Source organism: Pecten maximus, chromosome 3, assembly GCF_902652985.1.
Source record: "Pecten maximus chromosome 3, xPecMax1.1, whole genome shotgun sequence".
NCBI lineage: Eukaryota > Metazoa > Mollusca > Bivalvia > Pectinida > Pectinidae > Pecten > Pecten maximus.
The window spans coordinates 34234400-34256850 of NC_047017.1; the positions used below are offsets into that span (position 1 = coordinate 34234400).

At 37.2% G+C, this 22451-nt stretch overlaps 1 protein-coding gene and 1 long non-coding RNA gene across 3 annotated transcripts; one reads left to right on the forward strand and one right to left on the reverse strand.

Annotated features, from left to right (window-relative positions):
• The first annotated feature begins 1102 nt into the window (after positions 1 to 1102).
• LOC117323975 (coiled-coil domain-containing protein 61-like) lies at positions 1103 to 21007 on the forward strand. Of its 2 annotated transcripts, none has more exons than XM_033879549.1 (16): positions 1103 to 1356; positions 2007 to 2188; positions 2379 to 2461; positions 5005 to 5165; positions 5433 to 5538; positions 5794 to 5840; positions 6488 to 6704; positions 9124 to 9203; positions 9454 to 9719; positions 11093 to 11171; positions 12688 to 12779; positions 13797 to 13829; positions 14137 to 14273; positions 15358 to 15410; positions 15984 to 16069; positions 16682 to 21007. In XM_033879549.1, exons 2-16 carry the CDS (start codon positions 2038 to 2040, stop codon positions 16777 to 16779), a joined length of 1689 nt encoding a protein of 562 aa, XP_033735440.1. In that variant the 5' UTR covers positions 1103 to 1356; positions 2007 to 2037; the 3' UTR covers positions 16780 to 21007. The 2 variants fall into 2 exon arrangements, with proteins under 2 accessions (XP_033735440.1, XP_033735438.1); XM_033879547.1 differs by having other exon boundaries at positions 1104 to 1356; positions 13794 to 13829.
• On the reverse strand, positions 3158 to 4907 carry LOC117323976. Its single transcript, XR_004531878.1, has 2 exons — positions 4234 to 4907; positions 3158 to 3723 (listed from the first exon to the last, which is right to left on the reverse strand). It is a non-coding gene; the product is annotated as an uncharacterized LOC117323976 (long non-coding RNA).
• Positions 21008 to 22451: the final 1444 nt, after the last annotated feature.

The window sequence follows — 22451 nt, forward strand, 5'->3', positions numbered from 1 at the left end:
CTACTATCTTACGTCTATATTGGGACGACCTATCTGACATCCAAATTGGGACGACCTATCTGACACCTACATTAGGACGACCTATCTGACATCTATATTGGGACGACCTATCTTACATCTACATTGGGACGACATATCTTACGTCTACATTGGGACGACCTATCTTACATCTATATTGGGACGACCTATCTTACATCTACATTGGGACGACCTATCTTACGTCTACATTGGGACGACCTATCTTACATCTATATTGGGACGGCCTATCTGACATCTACATTGGGACGACCTATCTTACGTCTACATTGGGACGACCGATATCTGACATCTACATTGGGACGACCTTTGTGACATCTATATTGGGACGACCTATCTTACATCTATATTGGGACGACCTATCTGACATCTACATTAGGACGACCTATCTGACATCTATATTGGGACGACCTATCTTACATCTACATTGGGACGACCTATCTTACGTCTACATTGGGACGACCTATCTTACATCTATATTGGGACGGCCTATTTGACATCTACATTGGGACGACCTATCTTACGTCTACATTCGGACGACCTATCTTACATCTATATTGGGACGACCTATTTTACATCTATATTGGGACGACCTATATCTGACATCTACATTGGGACGACCTATATCTGACATCTACATTGGGACGACCTATCTTACATCTACATTGGGACGACCTATATCTGACATCTACATTGGGATCAATCCCACAATGTGTCCCAACGTAAACGTCCAGTATGCCTGACCTAGCAAGTCAACACTGAGCGGTTACCACCCAATGTAGACACAATACTATGTCCAGGGGAGCTGCTACATCCCATGTTCTCGTCCATTATAATTATTTTAATATGTGTTTAAAATCAGTAAGAAGTTATGAAAATCACACTGTGTTACCGATATTGTAATTTAAACTCATTATTTATATATAGGCAATTCAAAAATAAGCTTAACTGCATTAAAATGGGACACAAAATATTACATTTATATATATAAATAACAAATTCAAAACAAACTACGGTCGTACATGATTCCGGAAATATTGGAACGCCTTGATTTTCATTAATTACACACGCCTCAACCTAGTGACGTTTATTTCAACATGGCTGCCTTCATGCGGTTGTTTTGAACTTAGGAATGTTCGAAACTTGCTGTATTTCCCAAAAAGCCCCGTTTGGAAGTCAGGATGTTACACAGGGAATAATAGATACAGTTATCATCGGATCAACCGATAAGAGGATTTAAGCAGCGGATTAAGAAGAGCCTGCGTCCATTTTTGTCACCAGACAACATTTTGACAAGTCGAGACTGGTTCAGTGTTCTCTGTAAGCATTTAACCAAAAAAACAATTATCATTCATTTTTATATGTTATAAATTTATCTCTTGTGGTTAAGATTGTTCATATGTGTACTGAATTTTATTTAAAGTACATATATGTGATGTAGAAATTATTGGTTAGGCGATAGGATATACCGTAATCAGCTCTGACAACAGAAAAATTACAAGTAAGATATAATGCAAGTTCAAATAAGACCATATTCATCTCTCTAAAAAATCTGTCATTTTATCACACTTAACCAACAAAGAATACATTCATTGATATAAATGACCTTAGATCTATTATAATTGTGTGAACAAAATCTTATGATGGCTTCGAGCTCTTGTAAACTACAAATGATCCCCAATTTCAAAATTCAGTGTTCTGCTGTTGATATACATATATTTCAGTAGCTGCAATAACTAATGTAGCTCTGGACAATTAATAGTCGGTTTCTGATAGATGGTTGTCATCAGGAACCGGTATCAGAGGGTATGCCTAGCAATATGCATAGGTGATGTTGTAAGCAGTACTGATAATTATATATAATCTGCAGCTTGATAAGAGGGCTCCAGGACATGCCATCCTTAAAATGTTATTGTTCTTATGCAAGTTGTAGAATTTGAATTACTTGTATATATAATTTCATTAACCAGCTCTAGGCCCCTGACCACCAGATCAGATTCCATGATGGAAGAGGAAACTACAGTGTCCACCTCCTATGTGTTCCGGGGGATAGAGTACATAGTAACAATGTCCACTCAGTCCCAGAGTCTGACTCTGGAGGTAGAGGACAGGTTAACAGCTGACCAATGGCGGGCCACATTTGACTCAGCATGTAAGTATTGATCAAACAATAAATATAAGTTTGATCTATTTGACCCAGTCTGTTGATTTAGGCCAAATGTTTATAATGTGCCTTGTCAATTTTACATGTACAAATACGGTACTTATCTGCATGGAATTGAGCCATTGTTCTATAATATAAGTGTACTGTGATGTTTGTATCTATGACTTATTCATTTCAGACATAGAGGATTTAACACATAAAACAGGAAACTTCAAACAGTTCCACATCTTCAATAGCATGTTGGAGTCTGCTGTCACTCAGGTATGTTTATTTCCATACCGACACCGTTGGCCTGGCAAGTCGTATGACATATATAATACTTCCTTACTGGAACTATTCCTTCAGAATTCAGATACAATGGAATCGTAATATTTTCAGTTATTCCCACCAGAGAAAAAAAGACACATAGTACTAGTGGTAGTCTATTTTTTTTTTTTTTTTTTTAACATATCTGTTCTTTATAGGCCAGTAGCAGCTGATAGATATAAACTGAAATAGTTGAAGTTATAATTGACAATTGTTAACAGAATATTGTTATTTGTATGAATACTCATTTATCTATAATTTTTCTTTAACAATTGGTCATTATAATTAGGAAGATGTATGATTCATGCATCTTCCTAATTATAATGACCAATTGTCATTGTCAATTTGACAATAAATTTCAGATGATTCAGGGATCACCACAATTTCAAAATGATGGGTGGAGGAAAATTTTTTGACAATTTTTTCTGAACATGTACTTTTGTGGATGTCATGCAGCCTCGTGGTGCGACGTTTCAAGAAACATCATCAATTATGACATTAAGAATAGAGATTTAATTATGTTGTTTGATTTAGTTCTAAATAAATATGCATTTTAATCATTTGCTCACTCTATGCCATATATATCGTGTAAATTAAAACAAAATAACAGCTTATACCATTACTTTAAAAAACTACAAACATACATTCCTCATTTAAACAATCATCAATTTATTTTCACAAAACCATTTCAATCTCAAGTCCAACTCGCTGTTCTTTAATATAACATTGAATAAAACAAACTCAAATAGCATCTTTTACTGTTATAAATATGATAAACATTCACATCAAGATCATATTGCATTGTCAAGTATTATTAGTTAAAACATTTCAATTATTAATTTCATAAATTGCACTATAATATTATCAGTGAACATATTAATAGCAACTATTATATCTATGATACAGCATCTACAAATCAAACTCAATGGCAACTTTTACTGGACATAATATAAGAATATATAAAGTATTTAAAGCAATGCACAAGCCACAATATAATTTCAATTAAGATATCAATTCAACACAGTCACTATAATTTTCTCCTGAAAATAGTCTTCACTATGAACAATTGAAGCCAAACACAATTTGTCTCTCCAAATGACATGAACATTCTGCTGTTGCACAGTCCCTTCTAGAAAGAAGCAGCTTTCTTGTAGGGAACTCCCTGGGTAAACACCATCATCAGAGAGTTCAAAATCCTCTGAGAGAGCCTGTTCCTGCTGGTGGTAATAAATAAATAAATAAATAAATATTTTTGAAAACCTTAATGAATCTTATTGTGGTCATTACCATATTATAATTATGAACTTCTTATACCTACAAATTTGTAATAAGCAAAACAATTAAAACCATCAATAAATCTTTGGAAAAAAAAACCCAAAAAACAAATTAATTATATTTTAACAAACATAATCAAATTAGTACATATTCATTACAAATGTACATGTTATTTTTTAATTACATTGTATATACTTGAGGTGCTAATTAACTTATCTTTATTTAATAATAATTAAAGAAAATCAAAAACCTAGATAACACTTATCAAATAATAAATGGAGAGATTCTGAGATTATTTTTATTATTGGACGTTTCGAGATCGTTTTTGGAAGGGAGATCACTCTAATAGTACTTTCTAACAATAGCACGTGACAAGAAAACCAATGCACGAAATATTCATTAGATTATTATCATTATCTAGCAAATCAAATATAGGCTAATTGTAAGCTTACCTTGATCATCTTCATACACAATTAATCCATGCGCATTTCTGTAGCCGTGGCTTGCGCGATATATCAGATTTCAGTCTGTTGGCTGCAGGTTTTCTAGATCGGTTGTCGCGATCGCATGTCGTTCACATGCATGGTGTTCCAAAAAAGGAGCTGATACTCCTCTCTCTTCATGGTGACATTGCCATAAAGTTTTCAAAAATGTATCCATGCTTCTCAAACATCGGCTTAGGTATTGATATTATCAGTTTGATTATCCCAGCTGAATATTAATTCTTGTGAAAAAAAAAAATCTTATCGGACCGTCGGTTTTTCCGATGTACATAGACGATGGTAACATTTTCTCTGATGTCCCGATCGACTGAAACCATACAATCACATCTGTTCCCATGGTCAGAACAGTACACCTACTATTAATTAATTATCACCATCGATATAGGTGTGATCAAGAGATCAGTCAACCGTATCAAAACATAACGGTGAGGCACCTTACCGAGATCGCAATTCGTCAATTAGGCCTAGTTCACATGTAAAAACAGGGGCCATAGGTAATGAGTATCGGACGCTATAGAAACGGGTCAGTTTTCTGCTTGAAATCGATACAAAATAGGGGTGTTAGGTAACAATTACATGCGTGGCGGATCGAGTGAATTTGGTTATGTAAGCGTGGCGGGTACCCAGCTAAGGGTGGCGGGCCGCCACGTTAAAACAGGCAATGGTGATCACTGTGATTGAATGTTGCTGATGTGTTTGTGAAATATTTTTTTGACTCAGAGCAGTGACAGTGTATCCCTAGACCTACTTACCTACTCAGACCTGGAGTCTCTCAGACAGAGGAAGACAAACGTCCCCAAAACCTCTATACCCTCCAACAGATCTGTGTCGGTCAACTCCAAACGTTACCTCATCCTCACATACACTGTGGAATTTGACAGGTGAATACATGTCTTATGGCTGTATTTGATTATTGTTGTTATAATTATTCATCTCATGATTAGAGTCAGAATATGATCTTTATTTTATCACTATAATTATACATATAGATACATGAACTATTATAGACTCATAAGTCAAAGAGAATCATACCCTATTTATCTAAGGATAATATAAATTTTATTTAATTTATTATGAAAACTGATGTTTTTTACTATCTCTAGATTAAACCTGTTATGTGTTTTACGAGGATATTTTGTGTTACCCAGGATACACTACCCCCTCCCAATTCCTTACATGGGAAAGCCTGACCCCCGCCGTCTTCAGGAGACTATCCGCCAGCTCAGGGAAGAAATAAAAACTCTACGCCAGCAGGTAACACAGTTTGACATTGAGTCAAAGAATTCTTGTGATTTAAATGTGCTGTAATACTGAAATGTTGACATTGAAATATCAGAATTGTACCACTGCAACTTTGACACCGAAACATTTCAAATATAACACTGGAATATTAATGCTGAGTTACCTTACATTGACTGTCTATTGTGAGTGTCATGTTGGTTGTTTTAGGACATGCTGGGAATAAATGTTTTTAGAAAGTATAGTAAAATGTTTTTTATATTTTACCAGGGAGGATCAGAATTCAAGTCCAAGGAAATGGAAAAGTTACAGCGAGAGTAAGTTTATTTGAATTGAACTGTATTTGTTTTTGATGACTGAGCCAGATTATCATCACAGAGCTTGTTCTAATGTCTTTTATACCTGTCAAGATACCCTTTAGATAACTGGTTAACTACATTGTCGATCTGTCTGTAGTTAACTGAGAATAACAATATAGTACCACTGATCCAGACATTGTCGATCTGTCCGTAGTTAACTGAGAATAACAATATAGTACCACTGATTCAGACATTGTCAATTTGTCTAGTTTACCGAGAATAACAATATAGTACCACTGATTCAGACATTGTCAATCTGTCTAGTTAACTGAGAATAACAATATAGTACCACTGATTCAGACATTGTCAATCTGTCTAGTTAACTGAGAATAATAATATAATACCACTGATCCAGACATTGTCGATCTGTCCGTAGTTAACTGAGAATAATAATATAGTATCACTGATCCAGACATTGTCAATCTGTCTAGTTAACTGAGAATAATAATATAGTACCACTGATCCAGACATTGTCGATCTGTCCGTAGTTAACTGAGAATAATAATATAGTATCACTGATTCAGACATTGGCTATCCATATAGTAAACTGATAATAATTTTGACATGGCAGATTTTCTGGTTTTAAATTGTGTCATCTGTTTCAGTTATAAAACACTGCTGAAGGAAAAGGAAGAAACAGAAGCTGAATTTTTACAGTACAGACGTGAGATGAAAAGCACATCATCAGGAAATGCTGTAAAGGAGATTCGTGCTTTAAAATTATTTAGTAAGAGTCTAGAGGAGGAACTGATGAAGGAGAAGACACGACACCAGCGGTCTGCCAGTAAACGAAGCCAGGAATATAGGGACTTGCTGGAGGAGGTAAAGCATTTATACCAACATGTAAATAAAGATATATCATAATTCAGTACAGGAGTCATCCCTGGAAACATGGTAGGGGGTAAAGGGTAGTCTGGAATGTATGTTAGGGGGTAAAGTGTAGTCTGGAATGTTTGATAGGGGGTAAAGTGTAGTCTGGAATGTATGATAGGGGTGAAGTGTAGTCTGGAATGTATGATAGGGGGTAAAGTGTAGTCTGGAATGTATGTCTCAGTCTTAGACACAGTTATATTTTGACTGCTTCTCCTCAGAATCTGCTGAAGTTTACTGTAAAGATTTTAACATAGCCATATACAATTAAAATCATTATGCAAGTAAAATACTTATGTATTCCTCATTGTTAAAGGTAATAGCTACTTGTACACACTTTCAAAACTAAACCCTACTAAAATATAAATTTAATTTGATAAGATGTATTGTGGGTATTTGTGGGCCTGTTGTTATAAGAGGTGCTGTGGGTATTGGTTGGACTGCTGTTATAAGATGTGCTGTGGGTATTGGTTGGACTGCTGTTATAAGATGTGCTGTGGGTATTTGTGGGCCTGTTGTTATAAGATATGCTGTGGGTACGTATTGGTTGGACTGCCGTTATAAGAGGTGCCTTTGGTATTGGTTGGCTTGTCGTTATAAGGGGTGCTGTGGGTATTGGTTGGTCTGTCTTTATGAGAGGTGCTGTGGGTATTGGTTGGCCTGTCGTTATAAGGGGTGCTGTGGGTATTGGTTGGCCTGCTGTTATAAGGGGTGCTGTGGGTATTGGTTGGCCTGCTGTTATAAGGGTGCTGTGGGTATTGGTTGGACTGCCGTTATAAGAGGTGCCTTTGGTATTGGTTGGCTTGTCGTTATAAGGGGTGCTGTGGGTATTGGTTGGTCTGTCTTTATGAGAGGTGCTGTTGGTATTGGTTGGCTTGTCGTTATAAGGGGTGCTGTGGGTATTGGTTGGTCTGTCTTTATGAGAGGTGCTGTTGGTATTGGTTGGCCTGTCGTTATAAGGGGTGCTGTGGGTATTGGTTGGCCTGCTGTTATAAGAGGTGCTGTGGGTATTGGTTGGCCTGCCGTTATAAGAGGTGCCTTTGGTATTGGTTGGCCTGTCGTTATAAGGGGTGCTGTGGGTATTGGTTGGTCTGTCTTTATGAGAGGTGCTGTTGGTATTGGTTGGCCTGTCGTTATAAGGGGTGCTGTGGGTATTGGTTGGCCTGCTGTTATAAGAGGTGCTGTGGGTATTGGTTGGCCTGCCGTTATAAGAGGTGCCTTTGGTATTGGTTGGCCTGTCGTTATAAGGGGTGCTGTGGGTATTGATTGGTCTGTCTTTATAAGAGGTGCTGTGGGTATTGGTTGGCCTGCCGTTATAAGGGGTGCTGTGGGTATTGGTTGCCCTGCCGTTATAAGGGGTACTGTGGGTATTGGTTGGTCTGTCTTTATAAGAGGTGCTCTGGGTATTTGTTGGCCTGCCGTTGTAAGATGTGCTCTGGGTATTGGTTGGTCTGTTGTTATAAGGGGTGCTGTGGGTATTGGTTGAACTGCCATTATAAGAGGTGCTGTGGGTATTGGTTGGCCTGCCGTTATAAGATGTACTGTGGGTATTGGTTGAACTGCCATTATAAGGGGTGCTGTGGGTATTGGTTGGCCTGCCATTATAAGAGGTGCTGTGGGTATTGGTTGGCCTGCCGTTATAAGATGTACTGTGGGTATTGGTTGGCCTGCCGTTATAAGATGTACTGTGGGTATTGGTTGGCCTGCCGTTATAAGATGTACTGTGGGTATTAGTTGGCTTGTCGTTATAAGGGGTGCTGTGGGTATTGGTTGGTCTGTCTTTATGAGAGGTGCTGTGGGTATTGGTTGGCCTGTCGTTATAAGTTGTGCTGTGGGTATTGGTTGAACTGCCATTATAAGAGGTGCTATGGGTATTGGTTGGCCTGCCGTTATAAGTTGTGCTGTGGGTATTGGTTGGCCTGCCGTTATAAGAGGTGCTATGGGTATTGGTTGGCCTGTCATTATAAGATGTACTGTGGTTATTGGTTGGCCTGCCGTTATAAGAGGTGCTATGGGTATTGGTTGGCCTGTCGTTATAAGATGTACTGTGGGTATTGGTTGGACTGCCGTTATAAGATGTACTCTGGGTATTGGTTGGACTGCTGTTATAAGAGGTGCTATGGGTATTGGTTGGCCTGTCGTTATAAGATGTACTGTGGGTATTGGTTGGCCTGTTGTTATAAGGGGTGCTGTGGGTATTGGTTGAACTGCCATTATAAGAGGTGCTATGGGTATTGGTTGGCCTGCCGTTATGATGTGTTTGTAAATGTATGTCTTTTGATTTATATCTAATAATTGTTATCAAGGTATTATCACCTTACACATAAGTTTTTTTTTTATTCAATTGCACTTTCCACATCTTTTGTCACAGGTAGAAGAGTTAAGGGCATCAGAGAGGAATCTTCGTGTTCGAGTGAAGAGCTTAACAAATGAGCTTGCCATGTACAAAAGGTGGGTATCTAGGAGTGTTATAGAGAAATTCAACTAGCTGTTTCTTCACAGACATCAGAACAATGATAAAAAGAATGTAATGAAAATTCTCAAAAATAAGATTTTATGTGTTAAGCTTTGATTAGATTAATTTAGTCAATCATTTCATATTTAGTTCAATATTTATACTACTTTGAAGCTGATTATTTATAGGTCTCTTTACATATACATATGTTTAAATCATACATGTCTTTAAAACTGTGTTATACAGAGACAGGATACACCCCCCTGTACACCACCAAAGGTCATCTCGACCTCCAGCACGGGACAGATTTCCTTCCCGAGAACGGTCACTTTCTCGAGAGCGATCTCTGTCCAGAGATAGGTCATGGTCGAGTGACCGATTGTCAGTCAGAGAGAGGTCAATGTCTCGAGACCGAGACCGTCCATCATCAGCTCCAAACCGGAGTCGTAATTCATCCTACAGAAACTCCTTCACTAAGCCTCGGAGTCGCACACCTTCTCCCTCTCCAGCAGGTCAGTTTTCCTACAGAAACTCCTTCACTAAGCCTCGGAGTCGCACACCTTCTCCCTCTCCCTGGCAGGTCAATGTTCCTACAGAAACTCCTTCACTAAGCCTCACAGTCACACACCTTCCCTCTCCCTGGCAGGTCAGTTTTCCTATAGAAACTCCTTCACTAAGCCTCGGAGTCGCACACCTCCCTCTCCCTGGCAGGTCAATGTTCCCATAGAAACTCCTTCACTAAGCCTCGGAGTCACACACCTTCCCTCTCCCTGGCAGGTCAGTTTTCCTATAGAAACTCCTTCACTAAGCCTCGGAGTCGCACACCTCTCTCTCCCTGGCAGGTCAATGTTCCCATAGAAACTCCTTCACTAAGCCTCGGAGTCACACACCTTCCCTCACAAAGCAGTGTCAGAAAAGATTCCTTCGAGAACGTCACTTCTGTAAGTCATCTTTCCAGGATAGGTGAATGGTCGAGTGACGATTGATCAGAGAGTGGTTATGTCTAGTGACCGAGACTTTCTATCATCAGCATCAACGAGTCTGTAATTGATTCCTATGAAACTCTTCACTAAGCTTGGAGTCGCAACAGCTTCTCTCTGTGAGGTCATTTTCCTCAGAATCTGTCGACTTAGTCGAGTGCACACCTTTGGCCGTGTCTAGGACATCAATGTTTGCGTATGAGAAACTCGTTACGTAGATACAGTGACACATACCTGTTCTCGTGCAGGTCAGTTTTCCTTGAACTCGTCACTATGGATGTCGCAGACATCACGATGACTTTGGTCAGGTGATGTGTTCGGCATAGATACTCTTCTGAAGTATTGAGTTAGTACACACTTACCTTTGGCATGGCAGTTGTGCATATGAGTTGAATGTCTAACATCGGAGTCGCAGATTCCCTGGCAGGTCAGTTTTCCTATAGAAACTCCTTCACTAAGCCTCGGAGTCGCACACCTCCCTCTCCCTGGTAGGTGAATGTTCCCATAGAAACTCCTTCACTAAGCCTCGGAGTCACACACCTTCCCTCTCCCTGGCAGGTCAATGTTCCTACAGAAACTCCTTCACTAAGCCTCACAGTCACACACCTTCCATCTCCCTGGCAGGTCAGTTTTCCTATAGAAACTCCTTCACTAAGCCTCGGAGTCGCACACCTTCCCTCTCCCTGGCAGGTCAGTTTTCCTATAGAAACTCCTTCACTAAGCCTCGGAGTCGCACACCTCCCTCTCCCTGGCAGGTCAATGGTCCCATAGAACCTCCTTCACTAAGCCTCGGAGTCATACATTTCTAATGAAATCAATGAGTGTTTCAGTTTAGAAAAGCAATATAAATGTTGCCACTGAAGGATGTATTAAGATATAAATTATACATAATTTGTGCTCTACAGGTGCTAGAAATCCAAGGTTTGATCCTTCGGCTTACATCAAGGATCAAGAACGACGGAAATCAGAAAACAAATTAAAGAAGTGAGTTATAAAAGTTGATTCTCGTAAATATTGAACATTTAAATTCTGTAAGTCATTGCCCAATTTACCTTGTGTTAAGTGTTGAATGGTAGTGGCATATGATGAGATTGACTTTGTGTGGTATTGGATGTCTAGTGACATCAGATTGACTTTGTGTGGTATTAGATGTCTAGTGACATCAGATTGACTTTGTGTGGTATTGGATGTCTTGTGACATCAGATTGACTTAGTGTGGTATTGGATGTCTAGTGACATCGGTTTTACTTTGTCAGGTATTGGATGTCTAGTGACATCAGATTGACTTTGTGTGGTATTGGATGTCTAGAGACATCAGATTGACTTTGTGTGGTATTGGATGTCTAGTGACATCAGATTGATTTTGTGTGGTATTGGATGTCTAGTGACATCAGATTGACTTTGTGTGGTATTGGATGTCTAGTGACATCGGTTTTACTTTGTGTGGTATTGGATGTCTAGTGACATCAGATTGACTTTGTGTGGTATTGGACGTCTAGTGACATCAGATCTACTTTGTGTGGTATTGGATGTCTAGTGACATCAGATCTACTTTGTGTGGTATTGGATGTCTAGTGACATCAGATCTACTTTGTGTGGTATTGGATGTCTAGTGACATCAGATCTACTTTGTGTGGTATTGGATGTCTAGTGACATCAGATTGACTTTGTGTGGTATTGGATGTCTAGTGACATCAGATTGACTTTGTGTGGTATTGGATGTCTAGTGACATCAGATTGACTTTGTGTGGTATTGGATGTCTAGTGACATCAGATTGACTTTGTGAGGTATTGGATGTCTAGTGACATCAGATTGACTTAGTGTGGTGTTGGGTGTCTAGTGACATCGGTTTTACTTTGTCAGGTATTGGATGTCTAGTGACATCAGATTGACTTTGTGTGGTATTGGATGTCTAGTGACATCAGATTGACTTTGTGTGGTATTGGATGTCTAGTGACATCGGTTTTACTTTGTCAGGTATTGGATGTCTAGTGACATCAGATTGACTTTGTGTGGTATTGGATGTCTAGTGACATCAGATTGACTTTGTGTGGTATTGGATGTCTAGTGACATCAGATTGACTTTGTGAGGTATTGGATGTCTAGTGACATCAGATTGACTTAGTGTGGTGTTGGGTGTCCAGTGACATCAGACTGACTTTGTGTGGTATTGGATGTCTAGTGACATCAGATTGACTTTGTGTGGTATTGGACGTCTAGTGACATCAGATTGACTTAGTGTGGTGTTGGGTGTCCAGTGACATCAGACTGACTTTGTGTGGTATTAGATGTCTAGTGACATCAGATTGACTTTGTGTGGTATTGGATGTCTTGTGACATCAGATTGACTTAGTGTGGTATTGGATGTCTAGTGACATCAGATTTACTATGGTGATATGGATGTCTAGTGACATCAGATTGACTTTGTGTGGTGTTGGGTGTGTAGTGACATCAGATTGACATTTTATTGTATGTTAATTGTTTGCTAATTTGTTACAGACAAAGGCAAGTGAGGTCTAATTTATCAGGCTGCTCCAACAGATCTAAACAGTCACCAAGCTCCTCCAGAATAAACTCTAGTCGTCTATCAGGTACTGTCTGTTGGTATTCTCCACATCCTAATCTAGCATTAATCTTCAACATCTACATCCTAATCTAGCATTAATCTTCAACATCTACATCCTAATCTAGCACTAATCTTCAACATCTACATCCTAATCTAGCATTAAACTTCAACATCTACATCCTAATCTAGAATTAATCTTCCATATCTACATCCTAATCTAGCATTAATCTTCAACATCCACATCATAATCTAGAATTAATCTTCCATATCTACATCCTAATCTAGCATTAATCTTCAACATCCACATCATAATCTAGAATTAATCTTCCATATCTACATCCTAAGCTAGCATTAATCTTCAACATCTACATCCTAATCTAGAATTAGTCTTCAACATCTACATCCTAATCTAGCATTAATCTTCAACATCTACATCCTAATCTAGAATTAATCTTCAACATCTACATCCTAATCTAGAATTAATCTTCAACATCTACATCCTAATCTAGAATTAATCTTCAACATCTACATCCTAATCTAGCATTAATCTTCAACATCTACATCCTAATCTAGAATTAATCCTCCAAATCTACATCCTAAGCTAGCATTAATCTTCAACATCTACATCCTAATCTAGAATTAATCTTCAACATCTACATCCTAATCTAGCATTAATCTTCAACATCTACATCCTAATCTAGCATTAATCTTCAACATGGTCATCTACATCCTCAGCTAGATTTAATCCTCCACATCTACATCCTCAGCTAGAATTAATCCTTCATATCTACATCCCAAGCTAGAATTAATCCTTCATATCTACATCCTAAGCTAGAATTAATCTCCAACATCTATATCCTAATCTTCCATATCTACATCCTAAGCTAGCATTAATCTCCAACATCTACATCCTAATCTTCCATGTCTACATTCTAAACTAGAATTAATCCTTCATATCTACATCCCAAGTTAGAATTAATCCTTTACATCTACATGTTATTATTTAGTTACTTACAGATTTTGACTTTTACTTTTCCAGCAGCAAGCAGTCGAAACAGATCACGGACATCTTCTTGTAAGTAATCTGTTTTGTGTTTGATAAAGTTTTATGAAGACATTTTATGTATACATAAGATCAAATGACAGACTGTTAAGTGTTGGCATTCAAAATGGCTGCTTTGGCCTCTCGGACTCTAACTGGTAGAGTTATAAGTCTACAATGTTGATTTTCTGATAGTGATATATAGTTATTAGAATATGGTACCTAAAAATACTTTGGTTACTTCTAATTGGTTGAATATACTGGTTCTAATATCAGATCACCAGAGTTACAGTAATCTCTCAGTGTTTTATCATAAACATGTTTGCTGGTTCTTGTTTAGATGGGAGTGCAGGTGAATTAAGTGATGGAGGGATGTCCGACTCTTCCTACTCACGTTTACGGACATACAACAAGAATTACACTAGAAACAAACGACCGGAATCACAGTCAAACCCTTACCAGTCCAGTCCTGAAGTGGTAAGCTGGAACTGTTGTACCTGTTGTAGGAACATATAAAGTAATATCTGTGATAACAAAAACCTGTAAATAGAAATTAACAACAAATACCTGTAAATAGAAATGAACAATAAATACCTGTAAATATGAACAATAAATACCTGTAAATAGAAATCAACAACAAATACCTGTAAATAGAAATCAACAACAAATACCTGTAAATAGAAATTAACAATGAATACCTGTAAATAGAAATTACAGAAAAAAATCTGTATCAATAAATACCTGTAAATAGAATAGAATAGAATCCTGTGTTTCGAGCAGTATGATTGCCTCTGACTTTTCACGTTCAAGCATGGAGGCACTGGTGCCAAATGGATGACAAAGTCACTTTCCATTGCACCAGAAAAATAGTTTCTCCGATTAAAGTTACAGAAAAACACTGACTTAAAACTTAAAATATATCAAAACACCAATGTTTTGTTGTTTGTGTTTAGACAGACGTGTAGGATTAGGTGATAGAGAGTATTAATTTACGTATTATCATATGTATACTCTACTATTTTACTGTTTTCACATTCTACTTGATGGTCATATGATGTGCCACTTGCATCTAAAATTGCTGACCAATGAGGGTTGTGATTATCTATATATAAATGGGGCACATGTTTGTTGGCTTGCCAGTATCAAGTGCAATCAATGGTAGTCTTTTCCTATATAAGGGGAATAACTCAAATATGATTGGTCGAAATCAGGAATATACAAACTCTTCTTGCAAAGAAGGGGCATAACTCCTGAGGTATTTTGTTCAAATTTGAAGAAACTCAAAAGGACACAATATGTACATTTAATTGGTGCATATTATTGATTGGTTGTTAATCAATGAATAAATGTATATCAAGCACAGGGATACATGTATATACGTACGGAATAGAGTATATTTAACAGTAACTGCACATTAGTACCACTAGCAAGTAGATGTATATTAAAAAAAGTTAAAAAACAAAATGAAATCAGGACTTTCATCGCAGATTTTAGATTACCCTGAACATGTATCTTTTATTTACTTGCTAATTCTGATCTTTTTTCTTTTTTTCTTTTTCAGCCCCAGAAAACAACAAGTAGAATAACTGCCAAATCAAGAAACCACAAAAAACTATATCCTTATAATCTGTACATGGTAGACATTTCATGCCTGAACTGAAAGTCAAACAGGCCCCGATTTATATGTAACCTCCCAAAAGGATACATAATGGACAAAATTAGTTTCCTTTCTTTTGAATTAGTTCATATTTTCGAATTGTTCATTTGTAACTAATTGAAATTTGAAATTCACAGAAATATAACTGTTACAATCACAGATATTGAGTTCTGTTTCTTTATTGTTTAATCAATCAGAGGTCATTAAAGATGATTTATGTAGAAAAATTGGCTTAAAAACTGTTAAGGTGCAAGAGTATGGTGAATGCATCTGCCACAAACTCTCTAAAAAATTCCAGGCCTTTTAATAAAAAAAAAATCAGGAAGAAGAGATATTTTGATTTACTGAAAAGTTAGATAATATGTTGCTAATTATTGGCATTTATGAAATGGGTTTTTCTATGTATAAGAATCTGGGTAAGCAGAACTTTGGTAGGTCTTGACATTTTTTTGGTTTTAAACCAGTTCGGGACCCAACAAAAGTTTGCTTGCTATATTTGATTTAATTTGATATGACCTTGACCTTGTCACTCCCGTGTCCAGTACTCCCGACAACCACTACCAAACCAAGAGGAAGCGACCTCTACGGAACAAGGAAAACTTCCCTGTGGAGAGTGGTAAGATTTCTACCAACAAATTATAATGTACATTGTTCAGATGCCAGTCTAACATGGTTAATAAACACAACATAATTGATAAATCAGTGTTACCAACTACAGCATGGTTCAGATATCGATTTAACAATGATTCAATGATTCTTAATAAAATCTATAGAATTAAAAATCTATCATATAGTTGATACATGTACAACTTAAAAAGAAATAATTACAGCTAAGATGTGCACAATCATTCTATTTTGTATTTACAATCACTGAAATTTATGTAGGTAGTGTTTAAACGTGGTTCTCACAGATATCAAAAGTCCTTGAATTTCAGCACTTGCCTGGAAAAGTTGTTGAATTTAATGGCAAAAAGTCCTGGAAAAGTCCTTGAATTTAATGACAGAAAGTCCTGGATAAGTCTTTGAAGTTGATGACTCAAAGTCTTTAAACCATGTAAAAGTTAATGGAAAAGCCAGTGACAAGTTGACCGTTGTAGAAGTCTTAAAATTTTATATTCTCTGGGTCTGATATAAAATGATTGTGTTAGATTATTTAACTTGATTTCTTCAGCCGTTTTCTTAAAATATGAAAAGTCTTGTTATTATATTGCTGTCAATGTGATTTCAGGAGATGATAGTGATTATTTTGATCGATCAGTGGAAATCTCAGAAATTGATGAGAGACTGAGCCGACTGCAACAGCTGATGAAGACTAGTATGGACTGACAAAGTGATTAGTATAGATGTTATAACTGACCACCTAAATCAACCAAATAGCAGGAGTAGTCTGTATTGGTCTGACCATCTTAACATTGTCATGGAGGGAAGACTTTAGTACTAAATCTTCGTGGAAGGTCTGCCTTCAGGATGGACAAGTTTCCAGGCTTCTACATCACAACAGCTGGGCGAGACATCTACATGAAGATTAATAATGGGCAGTCATAGCAACTAGTTGTTAGTTGACTGATGTCACAGTGACTACAAAAGTACTCTTGTCTGGGTATATTATATAGTTGACTGATGTCACAGTGACTACAAAAGTACTCTTGTCTGGGTATATTATATAGTTGACTGGTGTCACAGTGACTACAAAAGTACTCTTGTCTGGGTATATTATATAGTTGACTGATGTCACAGTGACTACAAAAGTACTCTTGTCTGGGTATATTATATAGTTGACTGATGTCACAGTGACTACAGAAGTACTCTTGTCTGGGTATATTATATAGTTGACTGGTTTCACAGTGACTACAAAAGTACTCTTGTCTGGGTATATTATATAGTTGACTGATGTCACAGTGACTACAAAAGTACTCTTGTCTGGGTGTATTATATAGTTGACTGATGTCACAGTGACTACAAAAGTACTCTTGTCTGGGTGTATTATATAGTTGACTGATGTCACAGTGACTACAGAAGTACTCTTGTCTGGGTGTATTATATAGTTGACTGGTGTCACAGTGACTACAAAAGTACTCTTGTCTGGGTATATAATGAGTAGTTGACTGGTGTCACAGTGACTACAAAAGTACTCTTGTCTGGGTGTATTATATAGTTGACTGATGTCACAGTGACTACAAAAGTACTCTTGTCTGGGTGTATTATATAGTTGACTGATGTCACAGTGACTACAAAAGTACTCTTGTCTGGGTATATTATATAGTTGACTGATGTCACAGTGACTACAAAAGTACTCTTGTCTGGGTGTATTATATAGTTGACTGATGTCACAGTGACTACAGAAGTACTCTTGTCTGGGTATATTATATAGTTGACTGATGTCACAGTGACTACAAAAGTACTCTTGTCTGGGTATATTATATAGTTGACTGATGTCACAGTGACTACAAAAGTACTCTTGTCTGGGTATATTATATAGTTGACTGATGTCACAGTGACTACAAAAGTACTCTTGTCTGGGTGTATTATATAGTTGACTGATGTCACAGTGACTACAAAAGTACTCTTGTCTGGGTGTATTATATAGTTGACTGATGTCACAGTGACTACAAAAGTACTCTTGTCTGGGTGTATTATATAGTTGACTGATGTCACAGTGACTACAGAAGTACTCTTGTCTGGGTATATTATATAGTTGACTGATGTCACAGTGACTACAAAAGTACTCTTGTCTGGGTATATTATATAGTTGACTGATGTCACAGTGACTACAAAAGTACTCTTGTCTGGGTATATAATGAGTAGTTGACTGGTGTCACAGTGACTACAAAAGTACTCTTGTCTGGGTGTATTATATAGTTGACTGGTGTCACAGTGACTACAAAAGTACTCTTGTCTGGGTATATAATGAGTAGTTGACTGATGTCACAGTGACTACAAAAGTACTCTTGTCTGGGTGTATTATATAGTTGACTGATGTCACAGTGACTACAAAAGTACTCTTGTCTGGGTATATAATGAGTAGTTGAATGATGTCACAGTGACTACAAAAGTACTCTTGTCTGGGTGTATTATATAGTTGACTGATGTCACAGTGACTACAAAAGTACTCTTGTCTGGGTGTATTATATAGTTGACTGATGTCACAGTGACTACAAAAGTACTCTTGTCTGGGTATATTATATAGTTGACTGATGTCACAGTGACTACAAAAGTACTCTTGTCTGGGTGTATTATATAGTTGACTGATGTCACAGTGACTACAGAAGTACTCTTGTCTGGGTATATTATATAGTTGACTGATGTCACAGTGACTACAAAAGTACTCTTGTCTGGGTATATTATATAGTTGACTGATGTCACAGTGACTACAAAAGTACTCTTGTCTGGGTATATATAGTTGACTGATGTCACAGTGACTACAAAAGTACTCTTGTCTGGGTATATTATATAGTTGACTGGTGTCACAGTGACTACAAAGTACTCTTGTCTGGGTGTATTATATAGTTGACTGATGTCACAGTGCCTACAAAAGTACTCTTGTCTGGGTGTATTATATAGTTGACTGGTGTCACAGTGCCTACAAAAGTACTCTTGTCTGGGTATATTATATAGTTGACTGGTGTCACAGTGACTACAAAAGTACTCTTGTCTGGGTATATTATATAGTTGACTGATGTCACAGTGACTACAGAAGTACTCTTGTCTGGGTGTATTATATAGTTGACTGGTGTCACAGTGACTACAGAAGTACTCTTGTCTGGGTATATAATGAGTAGTTGACTGATGTCACAGTGACTACAAAAGTACTCTTGTCTGGGTGTATTATATAGTTGACTGATGTCACAGTGACTACAAAAGTACTCTTGTCTGGGTATATTATATAGTTGACTGATGTCACAGTGACTACAAAAGTACTCTTGTCTGGGTATATTATATAGTTGACTGGTGTCACAGTGACTACAAAAGTACTCTTGTCTGGGTATATTATATAGTTGACTGATGTCACAGTGACTACAAAAGTACTCTTGTCTGGGTATATTATATAGTTGACTGATGTCACAGTGACTACAAAAGTACTCTTGTCTGGGTATATTATATAGTTGACTGATGTCACAGTGACTACAAAAGTACTCTTGTCTGGGTATATTATATAGTTGACTGGTGTCACAGTGACTACAAAAGTACTCTTGTCTGGGTATATTATATAGTTGACTGATGTCACAGTGACTACAAAAGTACTCTTGTCTGGGTATATTATATAGTTGACTGATGTCACAGTGACTACAAAAGTACTCTTGTCTGGGTATATTATATAGTTGACTGATGTCACAGTGCCTACAAAAGAACTCTTGTCTGGGTATATTATATAGTTGACTGATGTCACAGTGACTACTAAGTTTAAAATATAGTGTTAATTTTAATGTTATACCCTGTGATATTTGTCAACGATAACATTATTTTATCTCCTAATACATTTGTGTATAGTATAGACAATTCCCATATTCTATGTCATACAGAGTTATCTCCCATGGTATAATACACCATACCCATCCTGCTCTTTACAATATGACTGCTTACTGAACAAAATCAAATCCGTTTATTGACGACAGGTGAAACACATCAAGTATCTGTAGATATATATATTTATTTAGTACATTTCTGAGTAGTTGATATCTGTACAGTATACTGTATATATAGAATAGTTGGTAGTATTTGATCACAACCTAAGTTATTACTTGGTAACACAGTCCTGGCCGGATAGTCACTCAATACATCTCACAAACGTCATGGACTAACACAGTCCTGGCCGAATAACCACTCAATACATCTCACAAATGTCATGGACTAACACAGTCCTGGTCGAATAACCACTCAATACATCTCACAAATGTCATGGACTAACACAGTCCTGGTCGAATAACCACTCAATACATCTCACAAACGTCATGGACTATTTCACCAAACTTTGTCTAAAATCGTCAAGATCATTACAAAACAACAAATCACCAGTCAGCTGTACTCACTCACATATATCTCACACTAGAGTCGTGTGGAACTGATGACACCATTCATCATTGAAATTGAAGTTTCTGTTGTATCGAATTATAAAAAAGATGTTCAGTCTGATATTGAAGTTATGATGTACAAGTACATGGTTTAATTCTGACCAACACCGACCGACGTCATTTTGGCAGAACACTTGAAAACAAGTATATGTATGTATAAAGGTAAAGGTGTTACCATGGAAACCTGTCACTTTGTATGGATACCTGGTACAGATTTCCATGTTTGTACTCCGTCCGTATAGAAGTAGTGTCCTTACACCAATATTACATCGTAGAGGTACAATGACCGCTCAAAATGCATTGTTAGGTAAATATACAAGATATTACTAGGTTGGTTTCGTTTACGATTTGTATAATTAAGGTGAAAGGGATGAGTGATCTTTTCTACGTTTTTGTATCAATTGTTATTGATTTGTAGTCAATGTAAAAAAAATATCTTGCTATTTATTCGCAGATCAAAATAAATTCATACAAAACCATCCTGACCGAGTTTTGGACTTTGTGTTTATACTCTGTATTTGTTATAGGGCCATATAGACAAAGATAGTGTAAATCGTCAACAAAATATGGAGAACATTGAATGACCAGGTGTTCCAGGGGCGTATACGTCTTTTGGTTCATGGTCAACATCCACCATATAAATTCTGGTCAACTTCACATTAGGATACTTACTCTAAGTGAGAACAGTGGTGACAACTTAACCTTCTACTTTTACCAAGTAATGGCCGACTTCACTTTTACCAAGTAATGGCTGACTTCACTTTAACCAAGTAATGACCGACTTCACTTTTACCCAGTAATGAGTGACTTCACTTTTACCAAGTAATGACCGACTTCACTTTTACCAAGTAATGACCGACTTCACTTTTACCCAGTAATGACTGACTTCACTTTTACCAAGTAATGACTGACTTCACTTTTACCAAGTAATGGCCGACTTCACTTTTACCAAGTAATGGCCGACTTCACTTTTACAAAGTAATGACTGACTTCACTTTTACCAAGTAATGACTGACTTCACTTTTACAAGTAATGACGCACGACTTCACTTTTACCAAGTAATGACGTCCGACTTCACTTTTACCAAGTAATGACCGACTTTACTTTTACCAAGTGATGACTGACTTCACTTTTACCAAGTAATAAGACTGACTTCACTTTTACCAAGTAATGACCGACTTAACTTTTACCAAGTAATGACCGACTTCACCTTTACCAAGTAATGACGTCCGACTTCCCTTTTACCAAGTAATGACTGACTTCACTTTTACCAAGTAATGACTGACTTCACTTTTACCAAGTAATGACCGACTTCATCTTTTCCAAGTAATGACCGACTTCACTTTTACCAAGTGATGACTGACTTCACTTTTACCAAGTAATGACTGACTTAACTTTTACCAAGTAATGACCGACTTCATCTTTACCAAGTAATGACTGACTTCACTTTTACCAAGTAATGACTGACTTCACTTTTACCAAGTAATGACCGACTTAACTTTTACCAAGTAATGACCGACTTCACCTTTACCAAGTAATGACGTCCGACTTCACCTTTACCAAGTAATGACTGACTTCACTTTTACCAAGTAATGACCGACCGACTTCACTTTTACCAAGTAATGACTGACTTCACTTTTACCAAGTAATGGCCGACCGACTTCACTTTTACCAAGTAATGACTGACTTCACTTTTACCAAGTAATGACGTCTGACTTCACTTTTACCAAGTAATGGCTGACTTCATCTTTACCAAGTAATGGCCGACCGACTTCACTTTTACCAAGTAATGACTGACTTCACTTTTACCAAGTAATGACCGACTTTACTTTTACCAAGTAATGACGTCCGACTTCACTTTTACCAAGTAATGACTGACTTCACTTTTACCAAGTAATGACTGACTTCACTTTACCAAGTAATGACCGA

What these genes read in the sequence shown, in the direction of transcription:
- LOC117323975 (XM_033879547.1), top strand. Translation starts at nt 2,038, where the DNA reads ATGATGGAAGAGGAAACTACAGTGTCCACCTCCTATGTGTTCCGGGGG. An exon ending in ATGGAAAAGTTACAGCGAGA is followed by an intron (nt 5,841 to 6,487) that starts GTAAGTTTATTT and finishes CATCTGTTTCAG; the next exon opens with TTATAAAACACTGCTGAAGG. An exon ending in ATAGGGACTTGCTGGAGGAG is followed by an intron (nt 6,705 to 9,123) that starts GTAAAGCATTTA and finishes CTTTTGTCACAG; the next exon opens with GTAGAAGAGTTAAGGGCATC.